This window comes from Aulonocara stuartgranti, assembly GCF_965226115.1.
Source record: "Aulonocara stuartgranti genome assembly, chromosome: 14".
NCBI lineage: Eukaryota > Metazoa > Chordata > Actinopteri > Cichliformes > Cichlidae > Aulonocara > Aulonocara stuartgranti.
In genome coordinates this window covers 17,565,526-17,581,983 of record NC_138950.1, presented here as the reverse complement: position 1 = coordinate 17,581,983, position 16,458 = coordinate 17,565,526, and the positions used below count along the sequence as shown (strand labels likewise).

Here is a 16,458-nt window from a genome sequence, read left to right as displayed (position 1 = left end):
CCCACTGTATGTGCAGCCCTGTTTACAGTTTTCTGTGCATTTCAAACATTGTACTTTCTGATGGGTTTTTTTTAATATCTTAAGTAACATGGCTGCTATGAGGCCAGCTAGGAACTCGGAAGCATTGACTCAGAATCGGACATCTCAGATATAGAGGACCCAGACTAAATATTCCACTACTGATGGCTAAACAAGTCCAAAACCCCTTTGCTATAGCCTAATTACCAAGGATTCAGTTACTGTGCTTCAGAAAATTTACTCAAGTTTCCATACAAACTGTAGAATTACGTTATAAACATTTAATGTCAGTGAAAATTACTGCATTGGAAATGTAGTGAAACATTTAGTGTATGTATGTATATATATACATACATATATACATACACACACACACACACACACACACACACATATATATAGCCTTGTGTTATTTGATTATTGGATCGTATTCATTGAGGCATTGTGATTTGAGCAGCACATTAAATGGCTGGTGTGTGCTGGGGGCGCTGCTGTTTTTCAGTGTACTGTGTCTTTGATATTTATCAGATTTTGTAATCTGTTTTGCTGGTACAGTTGTAATCTGTAAGTGATTGCCTCTCTTTCTTTTCTCCACTTGATACAGCAGATCAAAAGTAAAACTTGTAATTCAATTATTTATAATGAATGTCTACAACCCTCACTGCAGAAGAGGCAGTGCATTGTTGATTCTCAGTGTAAACCAGCAAGCCTTTCCAGCCTGTTATACAACCGCAGAGGGATTACCACACCTGCCTGTCTGTAGTGCTACGGTTCTTATTGTACTGCTGAGTGTGCTCCTGTTTCCTAATTCATTTATATTATCTACTTACACTTACACGATTAGCATGTGGACACACATCCAATCACATTCACCTGGCCCAGATAAAACGCTGTTCTATTGGCTCTTGATCTTGCCTCTCAACAAGAAAGGCTTTTTGCATTTAGACTGTGTGAGGGGTCGTGACCCTTGCTGACCTGGATTAGCACAGGCTCCTGCAGCAATCTCATGAGCTGCCAAATATAGCCTCTGCCCAGGATAGTTTCTAGAGTGAAGACCTAGGCTGACCTGCCCTGACCCAGTCTGAGGCTATCTGGAAGAGTCTCCTTTCTAACACAGAAGCACTGGACGGGGGAGTGTATTGCAACATTATGGGAATTTGTGAACAGTTACAAAAAAGAAGAAACAAAAGGATGTCTGTTTCATTAATGACTAATTTTAGAATAAACATGTCAAGGAAATGCAGGTGAAGTAAAGCTCAGTCAATTTATTGATTTATGGAAAATATATCACATCTTTCCATACTGGACACACCTTCAGAAATTAACAGTCCAATAACCATTTACTTCCAAACATCTGACTCAAATGTAACCAATTAGTACGCCTCAAACAGAGCAGTATATTAAGTTTCACACATTGAGGAAATCACAAGATTCCCCAGCTTAAATTTAGCCAACTGTTCAAAAACCTAACACTGAAACCAACTGCACATCTAAAGCTGAAGTCGTTGCTACAAACCCATTTCATTCCCCATATGAAAGCCTCAATGAAACACATCACCCCCCCACCACAAGCAGTATGTGTCAGTATACACTGAATGTATTCGGTTTAGTAAAACAGCAAGCCGACTGGAGGTTGAATCACCGGACTATAAATTGAAGATCAGACAACAACAAGGACAATGAGTGAAACATGTTGTTATAGCAGCAGCAACAGTGACATTTGGTTTCTTTTTCTTCTTTTAAAACAAAACTTTTTTTGTCCTCCATTTTTTTAAACAACCACATGGTTTATACCAAAGTGCAAATATGATGAACTGCATGTATTTTTATATTATTATATTAAGTAGAGTTTTTCTATTCTAAAGAACTACAGGTCTTGCAAGAAGGTTGAAGGTTTTTTTTTTGTTTTTTTTTGTTTTTAAGAGTATTATGGCACATTTCAAAACCGAAGAGAAAACATGTCACAGATCATTTACTACAACAATAGGCATTGCAAATTTAACGATACACTTATATAGATATAATTTGTGACCAAAGTTCGTCAGCAATACATTAATATTTGAGAACACATTTATAAAGCGTTACATCAATATTGCATCATCAGGATATCTGTTTGCAGAACAAATGTATCAACTGCAGTCCTCAAGTGTGTTTTCCCAATAATCATCCTGAAGCAATTCAACACACTCCCGTCTTCAATCAGTGCAACGTAAAACCCACGACTCAAAACAATACAAAATAACATCCAACTGAGGAAAACAAACAAAGAAAAAAAGAAAAACCATCCAGCAATTTTCAGTCCCTCGTTTTCGTTCGAACTCTTCAAGGTTATAAGAATGCTCATCTCCAGCAGAGCACCAATAAACACCCTACATTGCAACTATTTGCTCTTGCAATAATCAATAGTGACACAAATTTTTTACAGATATATAGCTATATATTTATGTATATACCTCCAGTGTGTACACAACCTGAACACTACCTCTGACAAGATCAGAGCTTCCTTGTTGTCACGAGAGACAGTCACAGAAAGGGTGCATGCAAGAAGAGTACTCAATTCAGTATTTGGAGAGTCACCACTGGTGCAAGAGAGTCGATTTTCTTTGTTCAAGACTATCAGGTAAGAATTGAAAAGCCAACTTCTCTACATGAACCGTGGCATAGGTTCCTATCCCTCTGCCTTTTACGATGTTGCGCTTTCCTCTAAATTAATCAGGAGCAGGGTGACTCAGCAGAATCTTGGTCTGAAGTACCAGGGGCTTTGGCCCTCTTAAAGCTTGGTCCATTAACTTCTCTAGGGATTATTCTGTTCTGGTGGTGATGAAACAGATACCTTAGAAGTAGCTGGATGCACTAAAGCACAATTTGCAAACGGTTTAGATAAATGATTTTTTTTCTGGAGGGGAGGGTAAATTTATCATTTGAGAATTGTTCTTTTTTTTGGTATATTTGACATATTTGACAGTGATCTTAGAGGATAAGCAACGTTAAAAGAAATTTCAAATTTCTCTTCACTTGGCTGTCATCATCTGGACAAACTCTGTGGAAAACAAAAGAACAGAAAGCAACATTTAAAGTTACGTTAAATAATGAACAAATAACTAACTGTAACAGCACCGTTACCAGATGGAAAAAAAATAAGTGCATACACACAAACTTGTAGATTTTCACATTTGCAGACTCACAAAAAGTATGGTGGTTAATAATTAAAATCTCACCCTCGTAGTTGACCTGACCATCTCCATCAATGTCGGCCTCGCGTATCATCTCGTCCACCTCCTCATCAGTGAGCTTCTCACCCAGGTTGGTCATGACGTGCCGAAGCTCTGCTGCACTGATGTACCCGTTACCATCCTACAGGTGGCAAAACAAAAGCAGAAAGTTAGCTTGGTGTCTTCTATGTTTACAGGCAGGTGTGTGTCTACAGATACCATAGCGCCAGAGACAAGGCTATTCCCTTCACCTGTGATGTCGAGATCCTGATTTAGGAAGTCTATTGAGCTAAATGTTCAATATTTGTGTGTTTGTGACGCTTAATATAATAGTCCGGCTAGCAGAAAGACAGAAACGCTCCAGAATATCGCTTATGCAGACATTTTTCACTCTTTTGTCTAGCCATCATCATGGATCAAAGTCATTTCTAACAAATACAGAGGCTCTCCTTTTGCTGAATAGTCTAATTAAATATTTCCACTTTACTCCTACTTTACCTTGTCAAAGACTCTGAAGGCTTCTCTGATCTCCTCCTCACTGTCTGTATCTTTCATCTTCCTGGCCATCATTGTCAGAAACTCAGGAAAGTCAATTGTACCATTACCTTAATAAAATAAATAAATAAAACAAAAACAAATAACAAACCAGAAAAAAAGTGTTATCACCGTGTAATTTACCAGAAAAACTCAAAATCAGATCAGGAAAATTAGCTTATGACAATGCAAGGTAGTTCAAAGTATAAAAGGAAATGCACATCATTTTTATTAATCACAACAGACAAGGCAACAAAAACAACAAAGACTAGATTCAATCTACACACATCTATACAGAGAGAACAGAAACAAGTTATGCCATCTCAGATATCAGGATCTGCATTTATGCCAGTCACTAAATTCTTGAATGACAAAAGAATTCTCTTCATGAAGAGCTTTCTCAAAAGTAATGCAACTTCAAGCTCTTGTGCATGTTAGTTTGATCTCACCATCAGCATCTACTTCATTGATCATGTCCTGCAGCTCAGCCTCTGTAGGATTCTGTCCCAAAGAGCGCATGACAGTCCCGAGCTCTTTGGTAGTAATTGTACCATCGCCATCCTTATCAAACAGTGAGAATGCCTCCTTGAACTCTGTACATTTGCAGAAAGAGAACTGTGAGTTGTAATGAAGACTGAATCCAATGAACATTCACTGACTATACACAATAGTCAGTGCATTTGCAACAACTGGGACACTGAACAGACAACCCCTGATAAGAAGAGCACAGGCTGAATACAAAGCACTGCAGCTTTAATGTAGACATGCAAGCATTTCTAGGACACCTGACTCAAAACCCTGCTGCTTCTCATTACCCAGGGTCTGATTTTATACCTAGGGAAAACAAATTGAATGCAATTATCTAGTTAATAGTATGGGACCATAATTAGCATACAATCCCATAGACCTGCACATCTTGTATAATCTCTGAGAGCCTAGTTTCTAAGGTTTGTTGGAGAAATTAGGTGTTGCTAAACCTAAAACAAGTCAAAAAGGCTTGGTTAAGGTATGCACTCACCAGCAATCTGCTCCTCAGTCAGCTGATCAGCCTGTTGAAAAGGGAAAAAGACACTGATAAAACACTGATGCTTCAGCATGGAAATAACCTCTTTTTCAACCCTGCCACCATTTACAATTATTAAATCGTGCATTGTATTCAAGAAATACAGTTTTTAATGGCAAGTTCAACTTATATCAGGACTAGGCAAATAAGATAAGACAGCATTTAAATCCCAGAGACAGGAAATTCACACTGTTACAACAGCACAGTAGAGAGGGCAGTTATATAGACACAGCTGCATCATGCCTAAGAACAACAATACTATGCAAACAACTGAAGAAAATATACATTATACAAGGTAGAGGAAATATACTTTAGACATAAATATATGTACATATACAGTCCTGGTCAAAAGTTTAAGACCACTTGAAAAATGGCAAATAATAATAATAATAATAATAATAATAATAATAATAATAATAATAAAAACAAATTAAAAATCATATTTGGCATCTTAACAAGGTTCCAAGTAGAGCTTCAACATGTGGATTCATTGTCATTTTCTGTCAGACAGAAAATGTCACACTGTCATGACGTTCTGATGGCAATGCAAATAAACATTCCCTTTCTGAACCCTGGGGTCCGTTCTTCGTACCTCGCTAAGTAAGTTAGCTGGATTTGATTGTTGACGATTTCGCGTGATCTTGGATCGTTCGGTTCCCCGAAGCTCATCCGGGACTTGCTGTCATAGCAACAGATCCGTAAGCGTAAACCTGCTCGGGAGCAGGCTTACTTTATGTAAACAAGATTAGATCCCGGCCACTCAGGTATGTCCGCTTCATTTATACGAAAGCAACAGCGATATTTTACCACTGTTTTACCATAAATAAATATTATCAATGTAACTAAAGATAATGCAGTATTTGATTCTTTTATTGATTCCATACAGATACAGAAGTGGACTGAAACTGACTTTACTCCTACAGAGCACCCATGCTATCTTGCATAGATAGAGCGCTTTAGGTTGAAGTTGTAAAATGTTGCCTTTGTTGTTTCTTTCTTTGGGTTTTTTTTAGGTCATTTCCTAAAAAAAGGGAAATGTACTATTAATCATTCTATTTCATGTATTTGATTATTTCAGATGTAATTCATATTTTAGAGTAGTAATAGTAAATTACTTCGTGTAATCAAGATGAGAGACCACGGCTATAAAAGCGAAGGTGGATTTGGGAAGTCGGTCGCAGCCATGTCCTGTCCGTATACGCGAGCCACCCATTGCGGAAGGTGCAAGATTGATAAGGAGAGTTTTCAGAATTCCGCGTATATTGCGGGATAGACAGGATCCTTTAGCTCAGCGCGACAGTGTGCTCATTTTCCCGTGAGGGTATTATTTACTTAACCAACTTGTTGACGAGGAGGTGCAGGACCACCACCTGTCTTTTTTTGCTCTGCCCTTTTCTTGGTTGCTGTTATAAACAAACAAACTGATTATTTCAGGGTCTCTTTTCAAGAGACTAAAAGCAATATAAGTGATAAATATTACCATTCTGTAGAATATTCTTATATTTCACTTTTACTTGTTCCCATGTTCTAGTGGGTCCTGTTGTGGCTCTAATGTGAAAGAGGATATAATGTAATATAATATAATAAATTTACCCTACCGCCTACTGGTGTTGGCCAGAGGGGCCGATGGCGCGATATGGCAGCCTGGCTTCTGTCAGTCTGCCCCAGGGCAGCTGTGGCTACAACCGTAGCTGCCTCCACCAGTGTGTGAATGTGAGAGTGACTGAATAGTGGCATTGTAAAGCGCTTTGGGTGCCTTGAAAAGCGCTACATAAATCCAATCGATTATTATTATTATTATTATTATTATTATTATTATTATTATTATTATTAAATTACTTACTAGTTTAATTTGTCAGCAACTTTCTGCCAGCCCTCTCTCCTTGCTTTTGCAGCGTTCCCTTGCGTTTTAATTAAACTCTGAAACTCCTGAAATCCCTCAATCAAGAGTTCTTGCTCTGCTGCCGAAAAATACCGAGCGCGCTCCTTTGACATTTTCGCCAACCAATCAAAGGGTTGCCGATCAATGTTTCTACTATCGATGCGTAGCCCCTGTTAAGCCACCCAGTGATCTCACATTACTTCATCCAGCTATACTAATCGTCAACAACAGGTGTGTTTGGAGAACCGGGATAGCGAGCTCAAAGTTAGCGCGATGATTTGATCTTGGATGTGTCATTTGATCTTGGATGTAGTAAGTGAGGTACGAAGAACGGACCCCTGGTCAGGTTGTTGAACTGCATGAACAGCGTCTCTCGCACCACGTCATTGCTGCTGAGCTGGGACGCAGTAAGACAGTCATTTGGAATTTCTTAAATGATCCTGATGGTTATGGAACAAAAAAGTCAAGTGAAAGGACCCAAAAGAATTTCACCAGCACTGAGCCGGAGGATCCAACTGGCTGTCTGTCAAGACACTGGACGATCCTTGACCCAAATTAAGGCCAATGCTGGTGCTGACTGCAGCCCCATAACTATCAGACAGCATCTGAGACTGAAGGGCCACAAACACAAAAAACGTCTTCAAAGGCCTCATCTCCTTGATAGAGATGGGTACCGATATCCGGTGCCATTATGGCTACAGATTAAAAATGCCCAAGGCGAAACGGTCAAAAGTCTGGCTGTACTTCACAGCAAAAGATGCAAACTCAGCAGCCTGCAACAAGTGCTATTATGCTGATACTGTAATACTGTGCAAAGGAGGTAACTCCTCAAATCTGATGAAACACATGGTGGCGCATAGCGTTTTTTTAAAAGCCGAGAAATGCACCCTATTTGATAGCTTGCTGCGAGACCTCACACCGAGCACATCTACTGCGGGTGTGGTGCCTGTTATCGACCCGGAGTCAGCAACTTGAACCCGAAGAGGAGAGTCCTGGCTCCTAGCCCTGCCGTGTAGCAGAAATGATGACAGATGATGATGGCAGCAGCAGCCGTTCCTCTCTGGGCGAGTAGCTTAATGTTGTTTGTGTGTAATTTACGTTGAGTAGGCTAACCACGTTATCAAATTAATGCATGTAAGGTGAACTAGCAAACACCGTCGTAGTTACATGCGGCTGTCTTCTTGTTTGATGGCAGATACTCCCTTCACCCTGGCCAAAAAGGCTAAAATGACCAAAGAAAAAGTGGGAAACAGCTAAACATGAGAGGTTTTTGGACAAAGTTGGTGTTTTTTTCCATTGTTTAAGCACTGCTTCCAGCCAAGAGTGATACCATATATGCCCTATAGCTGCAGAAAAGGCTAACAATGTTATCTTTTTACAAAAAACAGCTAAACATGAGAGGTTTTTGGACAAAGTCTGTGTTCTTGATTCTTTAAGCACCGGTTCGAGCACCGACACCGTTTCAAAAGTACCGGTTTGGTATTGGTATCGGATAAAACCTAAACAATACCCATCCCTACTCCTTGAATGCCACAAAACTGACCGTTTGGACTTTGCAAGAAAGCACCAAACATGGGACATTGAAGGTGGAAGAAAGTTTTATTCTCTGATGAGAAAAAAGTTAACCTTGAAGGTCCTGATGATTTCCAACATTACTGGCATGACAAGCAGATCCACCTGAGATGTTTTCTACACGCCACAGTGGAGGGCGGCGCCATAATGGTCTGGGGTGCTTTTTCCTTCAGTGGAAATATGGAGCACATTAGGGCTGTTCGATATAACGATATATATCGGATGACGATATAAAAACATCTATCGTTTCATTTTACGCTATCGTTTGTTTCGTGGTGTCGCAAAATAAACTGTTAACGGCAATATTTTTTTCATCGTTTTGATGGTCACTGTAGTGGCTATATTAATTTCTTAAAGTTCTCTCTTTCTCTTATATTTAATATAACCACACTACAAACAGACAAGCACCTGTTTTTATGGGTTGTCGTTAGCAACAACGACCAGGTAAAACCATCGCATGTCCGCTTGTTTATTTTCCACATAAACCTTTCACAAGAAAGCTCAAGATCCTGTTGAGAATTTTCAAAATAAACGGAATCACGTGAAAAAGTATGCAGAGTATTGACGGATGAGAAGCAAAAAAAGAGTCGTCAGGTGCTAAAAAAATAAACCTTAGACTCAAACGTTAGAACAGGCTTTCCCCGCAGCACGGTGTGTAATAAATACAAAGAAAACGGCGGCAGTTACAACCTATGCCTAAAAATGTGTAGTTTCATGCATCGGTTAAAACACTCGACTCCAGGTACAAGACGCCCAGCTGGAAACACTTCACCTACCCGAGATTCACAGAATTTACAGGAAATATTACATTTTTTGTGATTTATATTGTTATCGCACGATAGAAGTTTTATATCGGGATATGAGATTTTGGTCCTATCGCACAGCCCTAGAGCACAGGAGGTGCAGGGGCATCAAATGGCTGCCGCCTATGTACAGATGTTACAGAGAGCTTCCCTCATGACTGAGGGCCCTCATCTGTGTGGTAACGACTGGGTTTTTCAACAGGACAACGCTATAGCACACAATGCCTGCAGGACAAGGGACTTCTTCCAGGACAATAACATCACTCTGTTGGACCCTCCTGCGTGTTCCCCGGATCTAAATTCAATTGAGAACCTTTGGGGATGGATGGTAAAGGAAATGTACAAAAATGGACAACAGTTCCAGACAGTAGATGCCCGTCATAAGGCTGTCTTCACCACTTGAAGAAATGTTCCCACTCAACTCATGGAAACGCTTGCATTAAGCATGCCACAAAGAATTTTTGAAGAGACCAACAATAATGGTGGACCTACTCATTACCGAGTTCATGTCTGGAACTTCGATTTCTGTTTTGGGGTAGTTTCCGGTTCTTTTGGAAGGGTGGTGTGACATTTTCTACCTGACAGAAAATGACAATGAATCCACATTTTTGCACAGATTTGGCCTTTTTAAGGCTAAACTTTTGATGAGCTGTAAAACAGCCTGTTTCAGTTTAAGCGTGGTTTTCAATAAATTGCATGCTCAAAAATTTTTTTGTCTCACTCCTATTTCTTCTTGTTGCACACTGAAACTCTACTTGGAACCTTGTTAAGATCCAACCATGCAAAATATGATTTTTTTGCCATTTTTCAACTGGTCTTAAACTTGATGGGGAAAATGATGAAATTTCATAAACAAGAAACGAAAAGAAAGACAAATGAAACAGCCGTTTCTCATATTTTTGGAAAAGAAATGACTAAGCAGTAACAAATTAAATCACTTCTGGATTGATATAAAAACCCTGAAAACAATCATTTTTCAAAGAAAAACAAAGAATTTCCAGCAGGCAAAATGGAGAACACGTGCATCAGGCTCCACTGTGTACACAGGCTCTGCCAATCCAAATGCAATTTAGACAAACTAATTCAAAACAGACTGCAGTATTTTCTGGCAGCTGGACCCGGCCATTACCTATGACCTAGATAAAACTATGTTAATACAGCATAAAAAGCTTTACAATAAACTTAAACTGTAGATGTGTTCACATTTTCACATACAAATGTATGTAAATTAAAGAAATATTGTTTGAACTCATGTAATAATAATTGTTAATAACTAAATGAAAATATTCTGGGAATACTAGAAACAAGAGAGCTCCACCATCTTGAGATATTGTTAGCCGAGCAAACTTGCATTAAATCGGCTCAACCTAAAATCCAACACTGGAGTTTCTGCAGTCTCAGTCTGACTTGGCCAGTATTCAATCACTCTCAGAAAAATTACTTAAGGTTTGTAAATGACTTATTTAATTTGTAAATGAAGACAGATTGCCAAAAAATTGCTATCAGTCTGAATGAGCCTTTGTCAACGAGCACAACTCGAGGGGACTCGACTGGCTGCCTACCGGCTGTATTCTAGTTAGATTACAACAGAACAAGAAGGTTACTGAGAGTACATTTAATAGTTAAATAGGAATGTCTAACTATAACAGTGCTTGTATGCCTGACCCCCCACCCCCACCAATAGAAAACTGAAGTGAGATAACTTTTTTATTGGATAAAAAAATAAAATAAAAAATACAAACAAATTAACTTTGAGGGAAAAAAATACTCATTTGAAAAAAGAAGAAAAATGGCAGTATGTGTTAATGCAAAGTTGCAAATGGTTAAAAATCACAATAATATTGTATCATGACCGAATTATTGTGATTTCTTATTGTGGGGTGTCTGCTGATTCATACAGTGTTCAATATTTTTTTACCACACACACACACACACACACACACACACACACAAAATAAATTCATTAATCAAACAAGGAATTTAAACTCATGTAACACAAATTCATTCTTCAAGTTCATCGGAGACATAATTGTGCGCTCCATGTGAAGCCTTATCAGGCCTGTCCAAGTCAGTCAACATGCTCACTTCAGGCTGAGAAAGTGCGATGAGGGACTGGTATAAATACTCCACAGCCCGAAATACACACGCCTGCTATAATTAGTGAGACACGAACAGGGTCGCCAATGTAGCACACTGAATATCACCGCAACTAACCACCTCCTCGACTCTTTAAAAAAAAATTTTTAATTAAAAAAATAAAATAAAATAAAAAAATACATTATGTTAACAAAACAAAAAACAGATTAAACCCTTTGAATGTGCCTTCTGCTTTGCATATTCCTTCAGGATGTTTGTTAGAAAACTGAAATACCTGCTGCATAAAACAGACCATTAGAGTCTGCAACAATTTAGCACTGACACTAATTCGTTGATGGGGATAAGCTGATAATGCTATATGTAATACTGCCTAAGGACTCACTGTGCATTTGCTGTTGAGCTAATGCCTCGAATAAACATGTTTTCACTGTATCCACATGCTCTTGCACCACAGATAATGGACAAATGAACTTGCTTTTTCAAAACCAAACAGATTAAAGCCAACATTTCTGTAGCAAAATTTCTGCGGTGGTGGTGGTAATGCCATGCATTCAAGTCAATTTCAATGAGTCACCCATTTAAGGGGAAGGGGGGTAGGCAGAAGGGAGCATGGCAGACTGCAGAGTATCCAGTCTGCTCACTGCCAACCAATTCAGTGTTGCTGAAGCAAGCAGTGTCTGGATCAGAGCACAGCTGGAGGATTTATACAGCTGCTGTAAAAAGTACTGCTTGCTTTCAACTCATCAGTACCCCAAAGAGCATGTCATATATTCTTATGTTGACAATATTTTTCTGAAGTGCAGCCAGTTAATCATATTTGCAAATGGTGTTTGAGCAGCATGTGAATAAATTGGATTTTGTAGCTGTCCAAGTTTCCTTACTTGGCAAAGACCGCAAGGGACTCCATTCGCCTGCTCTCTTACAGAATGCAGATGAACAACAGACGACACATGATAAGATATGATACAGATATTCACATGCAAGTATATATTAGAAGTATTTAAAATAGTTAGATCCCATCTTGGAGGGTACACTGCGGGTCCTGACAGCCGACTGCACCAGGGATGCTTGGTTCAATGCGGGGGGAAGGGAGGCGAGAAAGGAGGGGTGGAAAAGAGGATCATTCAGCAGAAGCAGAATGCGGTTCAACGTTATGGCGCAATACGTAACGCAGGACATGGTGTCATGGTGGTATTGAATCTATTCCCAAATTGTTGCAGCGCCTTGCTGAAAGCTTTGCAATATGACAAACAAGTGTTGCTACCTGTGAGCCGTATTCTTATGTAACCCCAATCGGTGGTTGAATACGACCCCTTTTCTCGCTTGTTGCGCATGTCCGAGTCCGTTCAAAACACCCTGCTGATGTGGCTAACACAGATACTGTCCGTGCTGCAGCACCTTATGTGGCATGTCGAAAATGACAGTTACTCAGAGTCCCAATGTCTTTCTCGCAAGATTAACGAGATGGGTAAAGATCACATTCACACTGGACGGTCTATTTTTACACAGCACCTTCACCGGCACCACGCCCACTCTCGAGTCCAAGCGAACCAATAAATAAATAAGTGAGCAAAAAAACAAAACAAAAACCCCCAACAACAACCCAAAAACCAAATGCCACAAATATCTGTCCAAGCTCGGGGACTGCAACCACATCATCAACAACTCTGCTAATCAACCGAATGAATGGTGATACATTTGAGCATTAAACAGGCCGTTTGTGTCCTCTCGCAATACAGCGTGTGTGCTGCGCATTTGGCAGACACTAATAAATAAAACGTTTCTCTTCTCTTCTCTTCTATCTCGTCAGCTGTTAAGCACACATAAAACCACCGATCGAAAATTGCGATATATAGACGATAAAATGAAAAAAAGAGCGTTGTATGCACGTCAGGTGTGGGATTTTTTCTGCAGTTTGCCAATATTATAAATGCCATTGTGAAGGGAAGCCGGAATATGCTTTATTGCTTCAGACCGTATGCATTTACGATTATATTACGCATTAAAGTGTCGCATGAGGACATTACGATTTAAACGATTCATAGCTAAGGCTAGCTAGCTTACGTTAGCTAGCTTACACTTACCATCGTCCCGTTGACTTTTCAAGCTCCGTGAAGATGAAAAAAAGCTCAGTTAAATGACTTGTATTTTATTTACTTAGGGATCACTTACTCAAATAGAACAATAAAATAAAACAGGACTTTAAGTATAAGAAATGCTTCGGGAAATCTGTGTAGACAGTATCCTTCTGTTGCAGCAGAGTTGCCCGGAAACCTAAACCAGCGACGTGCTGTACCACAGTTTGACAGCCGTGTATCCCTCCGCCGCTGTCTTGTACGTTTTAGTCCCACTGAATCCACTGTCAAAATGGAAATACACGAGCATTAAAAAGCTCGTTCTGTTGCGGTAATCATTCACTGTTTATCGCCTAATAATTATTTGACACTTAACAAAGAGCAAACCACAATTTTTGCTGCTTTACAAAATCAAACCGCGCAAAGATACTAGCCCCATTACCACGTCTCATAAACAGTCTATGGGAGAAAAGAGTGTTCCAGTGATCATACTGAACACAATACTAATGGGCCATTTTAAAATTACAGGGCAATTTCTGTACCGCTCATTAATTTAAAAACCATTCGTGCAAAAAAAATACTAAAATAGACATTTGTGGTTGAAATTAGACTTGTCCTGGGACAAAATACTCCAAAACATGATCTCAAATCCAAAATAGGTCTTCAGAACACCTTCCAAAATGTCTTTTTCTCTTGTCCAAGATTCTTGATCAAATCAAATCGCATATACAAATTGGACAAAAGTATTAGTGTGTCTGAAGACCCCAGAAAAACTTCCAACACACAAATGAATGACTTAGTAACATTGTTGTAGAGACCCACCTTTTAGCACATCCCAGCACACCCACTCACTTCAATTCAATTTATTTATATAGCGCCAAATCACAACAAAAGTCGCCTCAAGGCGCTTCATAGATACAGAGAAAAACCCAACAATCATATGACCCCCTATGAGCAAGCACTTTGGCGACAGTGGGAAGGAAAAACTCCCTTTTAACAGGAAGAAACCTCCGGCAGAACCAGGCTCAGGGAGGGGCGGCCATCTGCTGCGACCGGTTGGGGTGAGAGAAGGAAGACAGGATAAAGACATGCTGTGGAAGAGAGACAGAGGTTAATAACAGATATGATTCAATGCAGAGAGGTCTATTAATACATAGTGAGTGAGAAAGGTGACTGGAAAGGAAAAACTCAATGCATCATGGGAATCCCCCGGCAGCCTACATCTATTGCAGCATAACAAAGGGAGGATTCAGGGTCACCTGGTCCAGCCCTAACTATATGCTTTAGAAAAAAGGAAAGTTTTAAGCCTAATCTTAAAAGTAGAGATAGTGTCTGTCTCCCGAATCCAAACTGGAAGCTGGTTCCACAGAAGAGGGGCCTGAAAACTGAAGGCTCTCCCTCCCATTCTACTTTTAAATACTCTAGGAACAACAAGTAGGCCTGCACCAGATGCACCTTGTTTAGTTCTCTCACCTTTGATTGGGTGTGGTGCTTGTCCTCGATTGCACTCACCTGTCACACATTATATGTCACACATTATATAAGGACTGCATTCACTTTTGGCTCACTCTTTCTTCACTTCCACACGGGGCGGCAGCTGAGCTGTGGCAGTCCATGTGTGTCTTTGTTTCCTTCCTTCTTTGCCTTATTTATTTGAGAATAAAAGGAGAACACTGAGAATAATTCTGAATTAGATGGCTGCTTTTTCTTATTCTAACCGGATGAGCCCATGATGCTGATTGCTTCAGCCCTGAACCTTCCTTCCTTCAAAACAAACATCGAGAACAGTCTAAAAGAAATCAATCGCTTAAACCACAATGCACAATTTAAAGATTATGAATATCTTTCTATAAATGTACTGACAGTGATTCAGTAACAAATGTTCCATAATTCAGACTATCTGCCGACGACAATAACAAAGACAAAGACAGTGATGTTCCCATTTTAAAACCTGTTTTTTTTCCCCAATTACCAATTACAGTTTTTCTCATGCCTCTGACAATATGTATCCATCTAAATATGTGTTGCACAGAAATGGAATCTGAGGTTGCAGACCAAGAAAAATTCCACTTCTGCAGAAGAGACATCTTCAAGCTAGACTGAAGTATGTTAAGGATAACCTGGAGAAAGATTACGCATGCTAGAAATACATCTTTTGATCAGATGAGACGAAACTAGAACTCTATGGCCATAAAGGTGTTGCTTATCTTTGAAGAAAGATGAAGATGCATTCAACCCAAAGAACACCATTGCTACAGTGAAACCTGGTGGTGGGAGTATTATGATGTGGGGATGCTTCAGTGCGTGTAGAACTTGGAATCATGAAGAAAGAAGGATATGTGAAGATTTTGAAAGACAACCTTAAAGAATCTGCAGTAAACTGTTTGGTTGTCACTTTGCCTTCCAGTCTGTCTGCCAATGATCCAAAAATATGTTGTTTCTGGTGGAGAACTACCTCCTGGAGATCAAAGTGAACGTTATGGAGTGACCTGCGCAAAGACCTCACTTGAATCCTATTGAAAATCTGTGTGGTAAACTCATGCCAGAAGGTTATTAAATCTGCGGGAGCTTCAGAGATTCGGATGGACTAAGGATGGACTCAGTGGCGGTCCTAGCCTGTTTGGCGCCCTGGGCGAACACTCCCTCTGGCACCCCCCCGACATTATTTCCTTAGGGATTAATAAAGTATTTTGATTCTGATTTTGATTGTTTCAGGATGACCTGCCATTATCCAATGACACATCTGCTTACCTGTATCTTTTGCTCGTTTCTCCTCCTCTTCTTTTCTCTTTTTTCTAAACTGAGCACCTGATGGCTTTGAACTTTTCTTGTCCATCTTCCATTGGTTTTAATTTTGCACTCCAGTATGAACACCCATCCCCCAACCCGAGGATACCACAACATAACCTAATAGACTTACACCTTAGTTCACAGATTCGATTTGTCTAGGGTTTATTTCTGGGATTTTGCACAACCCAGGGTCCAAATCATGAACACATAATAATACATAATGGGCTTGGATTTACAACATTATGAATGAAATGTGCTCTATTTGGAAGAAGCAGCCCCCCCCTCCCCTTTCGACGGGTTGTGTGTGAGACTTTAAATCATCAAACTGCAAATTATAAATTTTAAATTGTTATTGATCCCTTTACCACGTGTCTTAAAGTGTATATTTATTTTCTTACTCTTCTTATATTCA

General features: G+C 39.6%; 1 protein-coding gene across 1 annotated transcript; it reads right to left on the bottom strand.

Annotated features, from left to right (window-relative positions):
* Positions 1 to 1,263: 1,263 nt before the first annotated feature.
* On the bottom strand, positions 1,264 to 13,491 carry calm3a (calmodulin 3a (phosphorylase kinase, delta)). The gene is made up of 6 exons (XM_082502802.1): positions 13,266 to 13,491; positions 4,783 to 4,813; positions 4,214 to 4,357; positions 3,729 to 3,835; positions 3,237 to 3,372; positions 1,264 to 3,058 (listed from the first exon to the last, which is right to left on the bottom strand). Exons 1-6 carry the CDS (start codon positions 13,266 to 13,268, stop codon positions 3,030 to 3,032), a joined length of 450 nt encoding a protein of 149 aa, XP_082358928.1. The 5' UTR covers positions 13,269 to 13,491; the 3' UTR covers positions 1,264 to 3,029.
* Positions 13,492 to 16,458: the final 2,967 nt, after the last annotated feature.